Source organism: Cinclus cinclus, chromosome 1 (assembly GCF_963662255.1).
Source record: "Cinclus cinclus chromosome 1, bCinCin1.1, whole genome shotgun sequence".
Lineage (NCBI taxonomy): Eukaryota > Metazoa > Chordata > Aves > Passeriformes > Cinclidae > Cinclus > Cinclus cinclus.
In genome coordinates, this window is record NC_085046.1 from 55,470,633 (window position 1) to 55,484,409 (window position 13,777).

Genomic DNA, 13,777 nt, shown 5'->3' on the forward strand with positions numbered 1-13,777 from the left:
ATTAAAATATAAAGCACATATGGGTTTTAATTTAAAATGTTTATTAACATTTTCCTCGATTTTTACAGGATTTAGAACTACATTTATCTTATGGAAACATTTTTCTTTTGATGCATGTTTTCCACTGTGTTCCTTATTTCCCTTTTTATGTGATACAGATAGCTCTCCCCTCTCTGACTCACATCCAAAAGTTAGCAAGACCTACAGAAACTGCCCAGATAATTTAGACAGTCTTTTGCTGCCCATAACATGCTGACCTAAACCACAAGTGTAGCACAAAGCTGTCACATGTAAAAGAAGATTTAAAATTCCAGTCCTGTACACCTGAAACCCTTCATTTTCTCATATTGTTTTCCCATGTTTGCTGTTCTATTAGTCCCATCTCGTCTTGTATTTTTGTCCATATATTTTGCCTCCCCAAATCTACACTACATTGCGATTCCAAATCCCAGGCTGCCCTGCAGTTTCATTTCCCGCTCCATTTTTCCACTGCACTGGATATTAGAGTGGTGTGTTTATAGTGGGGATGTCTTCTACCTGCCATGTCTGTAGTGTGCATTGTGAGTGTCCATATGCTGCGATTTGTAGAGGTGCAAGTCACTTACTACTCTGCAGCAGTTGACGTCTGTATTTAAATTATCATTGTGATGAAGATGGCAGCAAGATACCTGCCAATTTTTCCTATTATCAATACTGTAAAATTTACTCCTATGGACCAGAAGAGTGATCAGAATAGCAGAAATGTGTGATGAGAAACTATGTTGTTGATGAGCCAGAAATTACCCAGATTTCTTCTTTTTATGACTAGTATTTTGGGTGAACAGGGATCAACAGCTGCAAAAAGTGGTGACATAGCAGTTGTACTAACATATACTTTTTCCCTTCCCTTTAGAGAATTTATGTTGAAAAATCACCATTCCCTTAGGAGTATTTTTCTATGAAAGACTGCTATTCAGGAGGGAGACTGAAGTGAAATCTCATTTTAAAATAACACCAAATAAACAATAACAAGAAAATAGGGAGAAAGTGGGGTAAATTGTACTACGGGATAATTAATTTTTAAATATAATCTATTTCAGACTAAAGCATGAGCAATACACGGAGAAAATTTTCCTTTAAAACATGTCTTAATGGAGAAATTTTCTCTGAAGTATTAATTACAATAAATTTTATATGCAACAGACAGAGAGTATGGAGAGAGCAGCCTGATAATTTTCTGATAATTACTTTCCAAAATCTAGTTGATGGAGAGCAACACACACATTGATAAAACACACAGTGAAAACGCATTGGCTGTTGTCCAAGGCCATTAAATGGGGCAAAGCCCGTGCTGGTCAACTGACTGAGGAGGAAGAGACTGGCTGTCTGACTAAGAACACATCTTCATTCTCCTCATCCACTGGCAGGAAAATCTTTTTTGGGCATGGTAATGAGGGTTCTACTACTACATCAGACAACAGGGATCTAAAAGGCACAAGAGAGTGCCCTCCCTCCCTCTCCTAGTCCAAAGGCAACCAAATGCACTCTGTTCTGCTGATACCGCCTACCTTTGTTACCTTTTGGTGAAGACAATGCATGAGTAATCAGTTAAGACCACCTCTTTTCATGATTTTTTAAAAAAATCATTCTTAAGGTGGCAGAATCAGAAGCCAAACCAGCCAGAAAGAGATACTCTGAATATGGGAAAATTTGCTTCAAAGAATTTGGGAGTCCTATGCACACAGATACTTTGTTTTGATCTCTCACCAGTTTAACAGCATTGTAAGACACTACATGATCTTTTAGACAAAATAATTTCCTTGGTTGCTGTGATACATTTTCTTTGTTTTTCTGCATTTGTCTTGGATTTGGGATTTTTGTGTAATTACTTTTTTCTTTTAAAATAGTATTTACATGAGAATTAAGTAAGTACCTACTCTTACTAAACATTATTACAGCTGCAGTTGGTGTGTTAAATCAATTTCTCTATAGTACAGGAAAATGTGTCAGGCACATGTGGGACTGAGCAGATGTCAGAAATACACAGTCACAGGAAACACAGCTGGACTTACTAAATGTATGAGACATTTTCTTTTGGCAGGTAGAAGACCTTCTGATTTGTGTACTGTACCAATCTGAAAAACCAGTAGAAAATATCATGAAAATTGGACAGCTCCCTATAGAAGGGTACAGGCTCAGGCTATGAGAGTTGATTTCCAGTGTTTTGCTTTGTCTTTGCTGTGTTTGCTGCTGAATTTCTACTCTCCATATCAGGGAACTCCATGCTTGGCCAAACAACAGAAATAAACACCAGGAGTGAGTTTGGGGCTTAGTGTCCAGGAAGGATGACTTTGCCAACCTTGAGTGACTGGTGCTGCACGATCCCTAGAAGATTTTGGGGTGCTTGAGTGTCAGGAGAGGACAGAGACTTTTGCTATGACTGCCCTTCAGTTTTGACTTAAAGCTGTAATTTGAGAAATAAGATCAAAACCACGAAACTGGTCTGGGACCATTTTATTGTTATTGTTTGCTACACTGAGACGGGTGAGGAATGGATGGGAGGAGGATGTCGAGAGCAGCACAGAGGCAAGTCAGCTGTGCCACATTCAGCAGCACTGGCACGGTAACCCCGGACACAGCTGATAGCTGTGCCAGCAAGCCCGAGCCGGGGGGTGCTGCTCCCATCCACTGCAGGTGATGCTGCCGCCCCCAAACCAGTGAGAAATGTTAGAGGAACTCGGACCTGGGAGAGACTCCGACTGGGTGGAAACTTCTAGGGGAATAAGTAGGTGCTTAAGGTTCTCTGGCTGCACAAGGGGGCTTGTGCCAGTAGCGGACGCAGCCATCAGCCCTGCTTCTAGAAATCATCATCCCCACTATCTCCCTTGATGTGTTTCATTATCGAGAGGATTTGGCTCATCTCCAGGAGACCGCGCTGCCCGCCCTGCGGGGTCCCGGCCGGGGGCGGATGGCGGTGGGGGGGGGGGGGGCCCGCGGCTCACCTGGGGCTGTGGCGATGGCCACGCCTCTCCCTGCTGTGTCTTTAAAGCCCTCCTCCCTTCTCCTCCTCCTCTTCATCCCTCCGTCCCTGCCTCGCCGCTACCGCTCGTAGCTGCCGGGCTCTGCCTCGCCCGCCTTCTCTTCCCCACCCTCCCTGTCCCCGCCACCAGCCATGGCCGACATGAAGACCGGCATCTTCGCCAAAAACGTCCAGAAACGCCTCAACCGCGCCCAGGAGAAGGTGCGCTCCGGGGCGGGGGAACTCCTGGGAGGGGGCGGAGGGGAAGGAAGGGTGCGGCGGTGGTGGCCGAGGTCCGTGAGAGGACGCGGCCCCGCTCGCCCCCAGCGCCCGCCGCTGCGGCTGCCCCGTCCTTGCCCGCGGGCGGGGGCCGGGGCCGCCGGCCTTGTTACGTAAGTGACCCATTTCATTCACCGCGCTGCCCCTGCCCCCGCCCGGCGCGGCTCTGCGGGCGCTGCCGGGGCACCTGCCGCAGGCCCGGCCCCGCCGCCGCTCCCTCGGCCCTCCCTGAGGCGGCGCGGGGCCGCCCGCGGGGGTGGCTCCGCTCAGCTCCGCACCCGGGGCAGCCGCGCTGCTGTCCGGGCTCGCGGGCTCGCCTCGCCTCGCCTCGCCGCCAGCCTTCCTAAGAGGATTGCCTTTCCTTTAATATCCGCGCCGGCTCATCCCCGGCTGCGGCGATGCGCTGTGCTGCAGCCGCGGCGTGACGGACACCGCTGCGTGCGGTGACAGGGCCCGCGGGGGCCGGGCCGGCCCGCGCCTTCTTCAGCTGCGCCTTTCGGGAGCTTCTCCCCAAAATGTCATGAGGGATGTCGGGAGGCTGGTCGGCATGTTCTGCAGCTGATGACAGCGTGTGCGCCTTAGGAAAGTCACTACGGGTTCTAGCGTTATTGTAGCCTGGAAATGAACAAGCGAGCGAAGTCGGGGAGAATTCGCCGGCGTTCCTGACCAAAGACGAGGGCCTTATGGGCCACTGTTTTGTTCATCTTCATTAATGAAAGCTGATAGGTGTTAAGTGTTCTCCTGTGTAGCTGTTGGGTGTCTCAGACAGGAACAGCTATTAGGCCTATCAGAAAAGCATTTGTGTATGACTATATGTAGCAGCCGCATGTGCTGTTAGTACAGTTTGCAAGAAAGCTGTTTTACAGACATAGTTTTCAGTAAGCATTGCAAGCCATCTCTGTTGAGGGTTAATAAAACCTTTATACCCTTCCAGTATATATCCTGCGTTGTTATGCATCTTAGGTAATAGGGCTCTGGCGAATTAAGAGAGATTATTTTATGAGCGTATTTCTTATACTTCACTGCCTATAAATCCTCACTTTTTTTGGCCACTCATTGAATTCTGTGTAGTTCCAGTGACAGAAAAAAATGAAAGAATTAATATCTAGGAAAGTCTTGCACATAACTGTGTTATTATTTAAGAATCTACTATTTGAGGTTGTCACAGACTAGTGATTAATTTTCTCTTTCAAATACTCCTGTCTAGCTCACCAGGTTATAAAGTGCTAGACTTTTCAACACCCAAGTCATGATGCGTTTCCATTCTTGCAGGTTTGGACTGTAACTGTTTTCAGATAAAACACATAAATCCTCTTTAGTAGTTCAAAGAGATCTGATGACACCATGGTGTGAGTTGATTTGAGTTCGTAGTTGGAGTAGAAACCTAAAAATACTGTTTGTTTCCTTGTGTCTTTGTCAGTGTGGTTATGATTAACCATCTGGAAAAGCACTGGTGCGAGTCATAATCACATCATGTACTGCTTCAAGCTGTGTCTGTTTCAGTGTGGGGGTCCTGCTCCCAGAAATGTGTGGGCATAGCAGAGAGTGAGCACCTTAATGTGAATACTGAGCTAGCCCATTTCTCTCAAAGACTGCGTGTGCAGTAGCCCCAGGGCGGGTGCCTTGAGTCTGGGTGTGGTGGGTGTAAATCCAAGATGCTGTTGGGCTCTGACAGATGGTCTGCTCTACCTCCACTTTGGTGATCAACCGTGCTAACAAGGGGGAAACTTGTCTGTTTGATTTTCATGTATTGCAGTCAGGCATCTGGCAGTTTTGGCTTCCTTATAGTATCTATGGTGGTAATTTCTTATGTCAGTGGTTTAAAAGTTGCTTATTTATGGGGTTATTTACAAGATGTTAGTGGCCTTAGACAGAGTAGGTTATAGTACCCGTGGTCTGACACAGAGTAGGTCACAGTATCATGTTGCTCTATCCTTGCCTTTTCCTTCCTGGCACAAGTGTTGTTATTGCATGAGCTGTGCATGTGTACTCTTTTGTGTCTACATTTCTGGTTAGCTTTGAGTCCATTTATGTCTATACAACGTAAAACCCTTCATTTTTTTTCCTGGAACTTTACTTAAAAAACAAGTCCCCAAATAGGAATGATTGAGTTCTGTTTGTTTTGGGTATTTGATGACAGCAAGTAAATTTTGTCTAGGAGTTGAAAATGTGTGATTTGTCTGATTCTTGATGGTGTGGATAGGCTGCCATTGTAACAGGTGTGTAATATCACACTGGCTTAAAGAGATTTTAAACATGTTGTTTTTATCTTGATGCTTAGATAGGGTTTGTGCACCTTTGGTTTACTGAATGTGTTCTTAGAAGTCAGTGTTTTTATGAAGCACTTTTTCATACCTTTCTATTATTTATTGATGCAACATGTATTAAAAACATAGACCTTCATTTTCGATTTCAGTACAGCTTTTGATACTATCTCTTACAGGATCCTTCTGAATAAAATGTCCAGCCCACAGCTGGATAAACACATCATGCAGTTGGTGAGCAGCTGGCTCACAGGTTGGTGTCAATGGGGTGGCAGACTGGTGAGCTGTTACTAGTGGGGTTCCTCACAGCTTCACCCTCAGTGCTCTTCAACATCTTCACATAATCCTTGGATGCAGGACAGCAAGGGATACTAACCAAGTTTGCAAGTGATAGAAAACTGGGAGGAGCTGTTGACTCCTTTGGTGGCAGAGAGACCCTGAGGAGAGAACTTGAAATCAGGGGGCTGGGCAGTCATCATCCATATGAAATTTAGCAAGAGAAAGTGCCAGATTCTGCACCTGGGATGGGCAACCCTGGATGTGTGGACAGACTGGGGAATAAGAAGCTGAAAAGTAGCCCCAAGGAAAGGGACACAAGGGTCCTGGTTGACAGAAAGTTGAATGTGAGTCAACAGTGCCCTGGCAGCCAGGAGGGCCAACCCTATCCTGGGTACATCAGGCACAGCATCCCCAGCTGGGCAAGGGAGGAGATTATCCCACTCTGCTCTGCACTGCGGCAGCCTCACCTCCAGTGCTGGAGGCAGTTTTGGGTGCCACAATATAAGAAAGATTAAGCTATTAGAGAGTACCCCAAAAAGATTAAACAAAGGTCATGAAGGGCCTTGAGGGGAAGCTTCAGGTATGAGGAGTGGCTGAGGTCACTTGATCTCTTCAGCCTGGAGAAGATGAGACAGAGGGAAGATCTTATAGCAGTCTACAACTTATTCATGAGGGGGAGAAGACACTGATCTTTTTGTGTTATGGTGACCAGTGACAGGACCTGAGAGAATGGCCTGAAGTTGTGTCAGGGGAGGTGTAGGCTGGATATATGAAAAAGGTTCTTTGCCCAGAGGGTGGTTGGGCACTGGAAGAGGCTCCCCAGGGAAGTGGCCACAGCACCAAGCCTGACTGTTCAAGCAGTGTTTTGACAATGCTCTTAGGCATTAGGTGTGACTCTTGGGGATGGTCCTGTGCAAGGCTAAGAGTTGAACTCTATGATCCTTGTGGGTCCCTTCCAACTCTGTTTCTGTGATTCTCTGATTCATTTATGGAAACTATTTTTCTAATAATTCCATCGTTATCTTCAGTTCCTTGTTGTCTAGGAAAAATGTAAGTTGTACAGTGTAAGTAGTGTGTGTATCTAGTCACCACATGACAAAAGCTAAATAATTGGAAAACCTCATATTGGGCAGATCTGTCTTGCATTAGAAGTGTTAATCTGAGAGTTATATGGAAAAAATAATAGGCCACTCTATTTTTTACATCATCCAGGTGATGGTGCTTTATATGGTAGCATATGTGCCCTGGCACCCTGATTTTGAATCGATGAGTGTGCCATCTATTAAAATCCTCTGGTCATAATATTTCTTCAATTATTTTTGCCCCAAAATGCAGGAAGTGTGGACATGCTGAGCTTGCAGCCTCTGTTAAAATGTGCCAAAAGTCAGCTAATGAAACTGGATTAAAGTTTTAAAAGGACCAGATCAATTTAGACTACGTTCCAGCAATAAAAATTAATGAAAAGCCTGTGTGTTGAAAATGAAATCAGAAAAGATGCTTTGGTAACCAAGGTTGGCTGTGTCAATAATAAGGACAAGGATATTTGAATGAAAAGGCTGAATTTGTACCCCCAGGTTTCTCTGGAAAATTCCGTTTAAGCTGATAACTAGTGTATAACACTAGTTATCTCCTTGTCCTCTCTTCTACAATAACTATAATTGAATAGAACAGAACAGCTGGAAGAGACCTATAATGACTGTCTAGTCCCACTGCCTGACCATTTCTGGGCTGACAAAAGTTAAAGCATGGTTTTAGGGGCACTGTCCAAATGCCTCTTCAGCACTGGTACAGGCTGGGTATGGTCAGGGGAGGCATCAACCACCTCTCCAGGAAGCCTGTTCCAGGTTTTGGCCGCCATCTGGCTAATGAAATTTCATGTCAAGTCTGAACTTCCCTTGATGGGTGCAACTTGGAGCCATTCCCCATGTGTCCTGACACTGTGTAGCAGGGAGAAGAATTCAGCGCTTCCCTATTTCCCCTCCTCAGGAAACTGTAGGCAGCAATGAGAGGTCAACCCTCAGCCTCCTCCTCTCCAAAGCAGACAAGCCCAGTGCCCTCAGCTACTGCCCAGAGCACATTCCTGCCAGCCCCTCCCCTGCTTTGGTGCCCTTCTCAGGACACCTTCAAGTGCCTTCACATCCTTTTTAAATGGTGGGGCCCAGCACTGCACACAGTACTGGAGGTGAGGCTGCACCAGTGCTAAATTCAGTTGGATAATCACCACTCTTGGCTGGCTGGTGATGCTGTGTTTGATGCACCCCAGGATGAGATTTGCCCCCGTGGCTGCCAGGGCACACACGCTGCTGATCCCAGGGAGCTTCCTGCCAACCAGCATTCCCAAACCCCTTTCTGCAGGGCTGCTCTCCAGCCACTCCTCTCCCAGTTTGGACTCATGCCTGGGCTTACTCCATCCCAGGTGCAGAATCCAGCATTTGGTTGGTCTTGTTCTGTTTCATGTCATTGGTGACTGCTCAATACTCCAGTTAATCCAGATCCTTCTGCAAGGCAAAGCCTCTTGTCCCATGGGAGAGTCAGCAGCACTTCCCAGTTTGGTATCATCACCCAATTATCTGTGCATTCAACTGCAGGCTCCAGCTCACTGATGAAGAGACAGAACAGAGCTCTGTCTAGAACTGAACCCTGAGGAACACCACTGGTAGCTAACTGGTCACCAGCCAGATGTCCTGTTTGCTGCAACAGTTTAAGCCCTGCTCTTCAACCAGTTCTTCACCCAGTGCACTGCATACCTGCTCATCCCACTGTTGGAAAACTTGTCTGGAAGGAGGCTTTGAGTGACAGTATCAAGAAACCTTTCTAAACCACAGAAAAACTAAATCCACTGTCTCCATCCAGGCAGGTGACCTTATTGTAGAGGCTTAGGAAATTAATCAGGACTTTGTCTTTGTGAACCCATGTTGACTGTGTCTGATTGCCTTGTTCTTCAAATGTCTTTTAATAGAACTCAGCATGATTTTCTCCATAATTTTTTCCAGGTACTGAGGTTAGACTAACAGATGTGTAGTTTCTTTGGTCTTCTCTCTTGCCTTTATTTGGAAGCTGGTGTAACCTGGGCTAATCTTTGGTTGGTGAGGCTTAAGACTTTGTGTAGATGATTCAGAGTGGTCATGTTGTAATGTCTGCTACAGCTACCCATGGTACTCTGGGGTGAATCCCATCAGGCCCAATGGACTTTCTAATACTCAGCTGCAATTGGTCCCTTTCAATTTCAATGTCCATAAATGAAAGTTGGTGCTCCTGCAGCCATTGTCCTCTGAGAACTGGACAACCCAAGGTAGCAGCATGGAGATTAGTTCCATCAGAGAGAGGGGACAGCTCTTAGGGGTAGCCTTCCTCCAGAGAATGCTGGGCACAGAGGTGATGTCTGTGACAGGCAAGACTGTGCATGGGGGACCCAATCACCCCTATGTCACAGTGTCACCATCCTGCAGTGCAGCAGTGCCTTGGAGGGCAGGATAAAAGGGACCATCCTCCCACATCCCACAGTCAAAGCTGGCCTGGAGCCAGCACACAGACTTCCAAAAGGAAGGGAGAGAGATGGGGCTGCCTTCCTCTGCAGCACTAAGTATGCCTACTCCTGTTGTCCCTTTTAGCTCGCTTGCTGCCTGCAGCTCATGCCCCATGAAGATGGCCTGTCCTGCCCTGCAGTTGAGAGCAGGAAGCTTTCCAGACTCCCAGGCTGGGTCCCAAGCTTGGCCTGGGGGCTGCTTCTTGTCTTCCTGTAGCACTGGGCACAGGCCCCTGCCAGGGCTCCTCTGGGCCCCTGTGGCTACAATGTTCCTATCCCCTCCCCTCCCAGTTGCCGCCCACATTGGGATTTGAGGGCAGAGGGAAAAGACACCAGGACAAGGCCGAGAAAGCCACACTCCGAGACTGTGTCAGAGAAACAACAATTTATTTCCTACTTCTACAATTGATTTCCTAACTCTACAATTTATTTCCTACTTCTAAAAACAATTCCCTACTCCTAACATTAATTCCCTACTCCTACTTCCTACAATCAAGGGGCCTTGGCTTGGGCTTGCACTGGCGGGACGGCCTTTTTGGGGGCTGGGGAGAGTCCTGAGGTCTAGAGGCCTTCCTCTTTGTGGGGCGCCGTTGCTCCTTGGGCACGCTGTCCGTGTCCCGGCCAGGAGCACGAGGGCTGCGGCTGCAGCCTTGGGCAGAGGGGCCTTCTCCTGCTGCTGCTGCTGCTGCCGCCTTGCCAGGCTCGTCCTGGGGCTGCTCCCGCTCTGCATGGACGGGCATGGATGGAGAGCGGCTGGGCCCCTCACGCAGCGTGGCTTCCAATGTTCCAGTGTCTGCTTCCACATTGGAGACCATAGGGCTGTGGGAGGAGGCCACCATGGGGGTGAGAGTCCCCTGGAGGGAGGCAGCGATGCCTTTGGGACCCTCCTCCTCTTCCTCCTGCTCCTGGTCCTCTTCCTCTTGAGCATGGGAGTTCAGGAGGTTCATCCGCCGCAGGATCTCATCACTGCACCTGTCAGCAGCAGTGTCAATGAGCCGGCGCACAAATGCCACCGTCTGCTCCTGCAGCAGGCCTTGCAGCTCCTGGACCAAGGCCTCCTGCCTCAGCCCATAGCACAAATTGGCTACGACCACACTCTGTGCCAGAGCCACCTCCCACCAGTGGGTCCTGAGCAGCTGCGAAAGCTCCTGGTTCAGCCAGGGCAGCAGGGGCTCCAGGATTTCTGAGCAGTCCTGGAAAATGCCAGCCCAGAGCTCAGCTGGGAAGCCAGCTACATAGGTGCTGGGCATGCGCTCCGCAGCCCCCTGCTCATCCTGGTGACCAGCAGCCCATGAGTCTGAGGAGCTTGGGAGAGCTATCTCCAGAAAGTCTTCCTCCGACCGAACAGAGTAAACGATGCTCTTGATAGGCTGCCTGCACAGGGGGCACAATGGCTTGGTCTTGACCCAGCGCACAATGCAGCCCAGGCAGAACTGGTGGACGCACGGTGTTACAGAAGCCTTTTCACCGGGACCGTCACGGCAGATGGGGCAGTTCCAGTCTGTCTCCGTGGCCATGCTTGTGGCTTGCAGCGGAGCTGGGCACAGCAGCTGCTCCCTCCTGCTGGTGTGACACGCTGCAAAACAGGTCACTTGCTGTCCCAGGGAGATGGGCGGCTCAAAGGAGCGCCCAGGCCCCTCAAGAAGGACACCACACACTCACAGCTCCCCAGACACCATCGCCCAGCCCACGGCCACCCCGTAGTCCTTTCCTGCACCGCTCACCTGTGCCGCCGCAAGCACCGCTCACACTGCTTGGCTTCCTCAACCACGTATGGCTAAGGAAACAGGCAAAGGCGTGGGAATCACAACCCAGACTTGCCCACAGCAGCTCCCAAGGACCTCGCGGGCTTCCAGTCCTCGCAGGCACGCTTGCCAGGAGTCCAGGCGCGAGCCGGTCTGAGCCCAGCTCTGTCTGTGCCCAAACATAAGCAGTGAGGGATGTGAGGTCACAATGCTTTGCTCACTGAGGTTGCCACCCATGCGGTTTGTGGGCCGCTGATGTCACGCTGATGTCACTGCTCTCTGCTGGCTGCCTTGACTGCCTTCCAAATCTGCCAGAGCGGGCCTTTAGCCCCTGCAAGTACACGGCCTCAGGAGAAAACATGGGGTACGTGGGCCATGCCATCATTCCCTCTTTCTTGCCTCGGATTTTATAATCATTTTGCGTCCTCAGTCCCAGCATTTCTCCTCTAGAAGCACATTACCTGCTAGTTTCCCACTTTTGGCACGGGAGGCTTCTGTGTACATCCGGCACGTGGCTTGGCTGCTTTAAATCCCGTGACATGACAGCCCTTCTTCTCTATTCTCAGTGCTGCTCGCCTGCGCCACTCGGACAGGCGAGCACATGCTGACATCTCCTGCCAGTCTCCGCATCAACTTCTTGCCAGGTTGCTTTTCAATTCCCATTTCTTTTCTTCTCCACAGCCCCATTGGATCGCTGTTGACGGGCACGATGGTGTGGTCCTTAGCTCAGTGACCCTTGCAACCCGCTGTTGCTCTCCTCATCCCATTGAAACATCAAGTTGACGATGGAGAGAGAACTGAAAAAGAAGCATCAAGCACCCTTTTGGGCAAACCAAAAACGGTCCAAAACGGGGAGAAAATCTCTGCTGTCGTTGAGTAGAACGGTAACCGCGGTCCTGGCTGGAGACAGACACACAACCCTCGGTGATCCACGTGACAAAAGCTCTCTTGATTGTTTGGAACCCTCCTTAAATAGAGGGCTTGCGTTTCTCGCCTGTACACATCTGACTTGTTGCCATCTCAAGTCACTAATTTCCTTGGCCAATGATACATCTGCACTTAGGCTTCAATGGCTTGGCAGGAATCCTGTGGATTTGTTCAAATCCATCCTTCCTCTTGGCTCTTTCCCTCCACTCATCCCCTTCAGTGCTCAGGGCGGCATCAAACTGGAAGCTGGCCCCTCTCTCGGTGCAGGCCATTGTCATTTTGAAGGGTGGGATCTTCTGAAGATCCCTACAAGAGTTTTGGTTTATTCTGACAGCTAAAAGCTAGCCACACCAACGAAGCATCTCTCCATCTCTTTGCATCAGGGACTTCCTGGAGCATCCTTGCAGACTCTACCTATTGTGCCACTGGCACTTGGCCTGGCAGACCCTGGGTTGTCCTGTGCAGCTGACTCTGCTGAACAGGCAGGATGGCATGTGGTTCTCCAAGGCGACCGGTGTTTCCACTGGCTGCCTTCATTCCAGAGCCCCTTTTCAACACGGCCAATCCGTAGCTCTGGGGTCAAGAAGGAACTTTCCCTCAGGCCACATTGGCTCTGGATCCCGAGAAGTTTTGCTTTCCTCTGCAGCACTGACTGTGACCCCAGCTGAGGGCTCCTTCTGTCCCTTTTAGCTCGCTTGCTGCCTGCAGCTCATGCCCCATGAAGATGGCCTGTCCTGCCCTGCAGTTGAGAGCAGGAAGCTTTCCAGCCTACCAGGGCGGGCCCCAAGGGTGGCCTGGGGGCTGCTTCTTGTCTTCCTGTAGCACTGGGCACAGGCCCCTGCCAGGGCTCCTCTGGGCCCTTGTGGCTCCATTCCTGCCCTCACACCTCCAAGGCACCACTTGTGCCGTGGCTCTCTCTGGCTCTCTTGCCCATTGCAAGCTTGGAGCAGGGCTGAGCTCTGCTCTCTCTGTGGCTCCATTTTCCCAGTGGTTCTTGTTCAAAACAGCCTGTGCTTGGAAGAGTTCCGTGCTTGTTTCCCCATCCAGAGCTGACACTTCAGTTCAGGCATGAGAGTGCTTCTTTTGCATCCCTGCCCTGGCTGGCAAGCACAGCAATGAGGCAAGTTTTGCAAGGCAAGGTTGTGTGCATCATTGATGTGTGTCATGCTTTGGAAAATACCTCATGGTAGCACACATCTTTTCTTCTGACCTGTATGCCTGCTGCTGCTTTCTGTAGCTCTGTCATTTGCCTTTTCCAGACTACAAAGAATGTATTTTCAAGTAAGAAATGCATCAGCCTGCTCCTGGCTACACATGCGTGTTGTGTTAGTGCCTGTTAGCATCAGCTCTGAAACAGATGGAGAAAAATGATAATTGAAATAATATCCTAGTTCCAGTTATAACCTGTGTTGTGTGTCCTCAGATGTGTTTTTTTTGGAGCTCAAATCCCCCTGAAGTGTCAGACAAATAACAGTCTCACCATCATTTGACTCAAGGTGAGTGCAGGAAATAGACTAGGACAGAGCAATTATGCCAGAGTTATACGTTTATCCCAGAGCTGTGCATGACAAAGAATGACCCAGGTCTCAGGGCTCCATCCTGCAGAGAAACTCTCTGCAGTGCAGGTCCCAGATCCACCCAGGAGGCAGGGGCAGAGATGGGCACATCCACAGCAGGGCTCAGGCAGGGACTGAAGGTCCCAGGCTGAGCTGGGACACATCCCCTGGGCCCTTGGCAGGAGATGGTGAGGCTGGGGGTC

At 49.4% G+C, this 13,777-nt stretch overlaps 1 protein-coding gene across 3 annotated transcripts in view; it reads left to right on the plus strand.

Moving 5' to 3' along the window:
- Window positions 1-3,151: 3,151 nt before the first annotated feature.
- The window catches only part of AMPH (amphiphysin), a 127,124-nt gene continuing 116,498 nt past the window's right edge, over window positions 3,152-13,777 (plus strand). For all 3 annotated transcript variants that reach the window (XM_062498195.1, XM_062498187.1, XM_062498203.1), the window contains exon 1: window positions 3,152-3,220. In XM_062498195.1, the coding sequence (XP_062354179.1) occupies window positions 3,152-3,220 (69 nt within the window). The remainder of the gene's footprint in view (window positions 3,221-13,777) is intronic.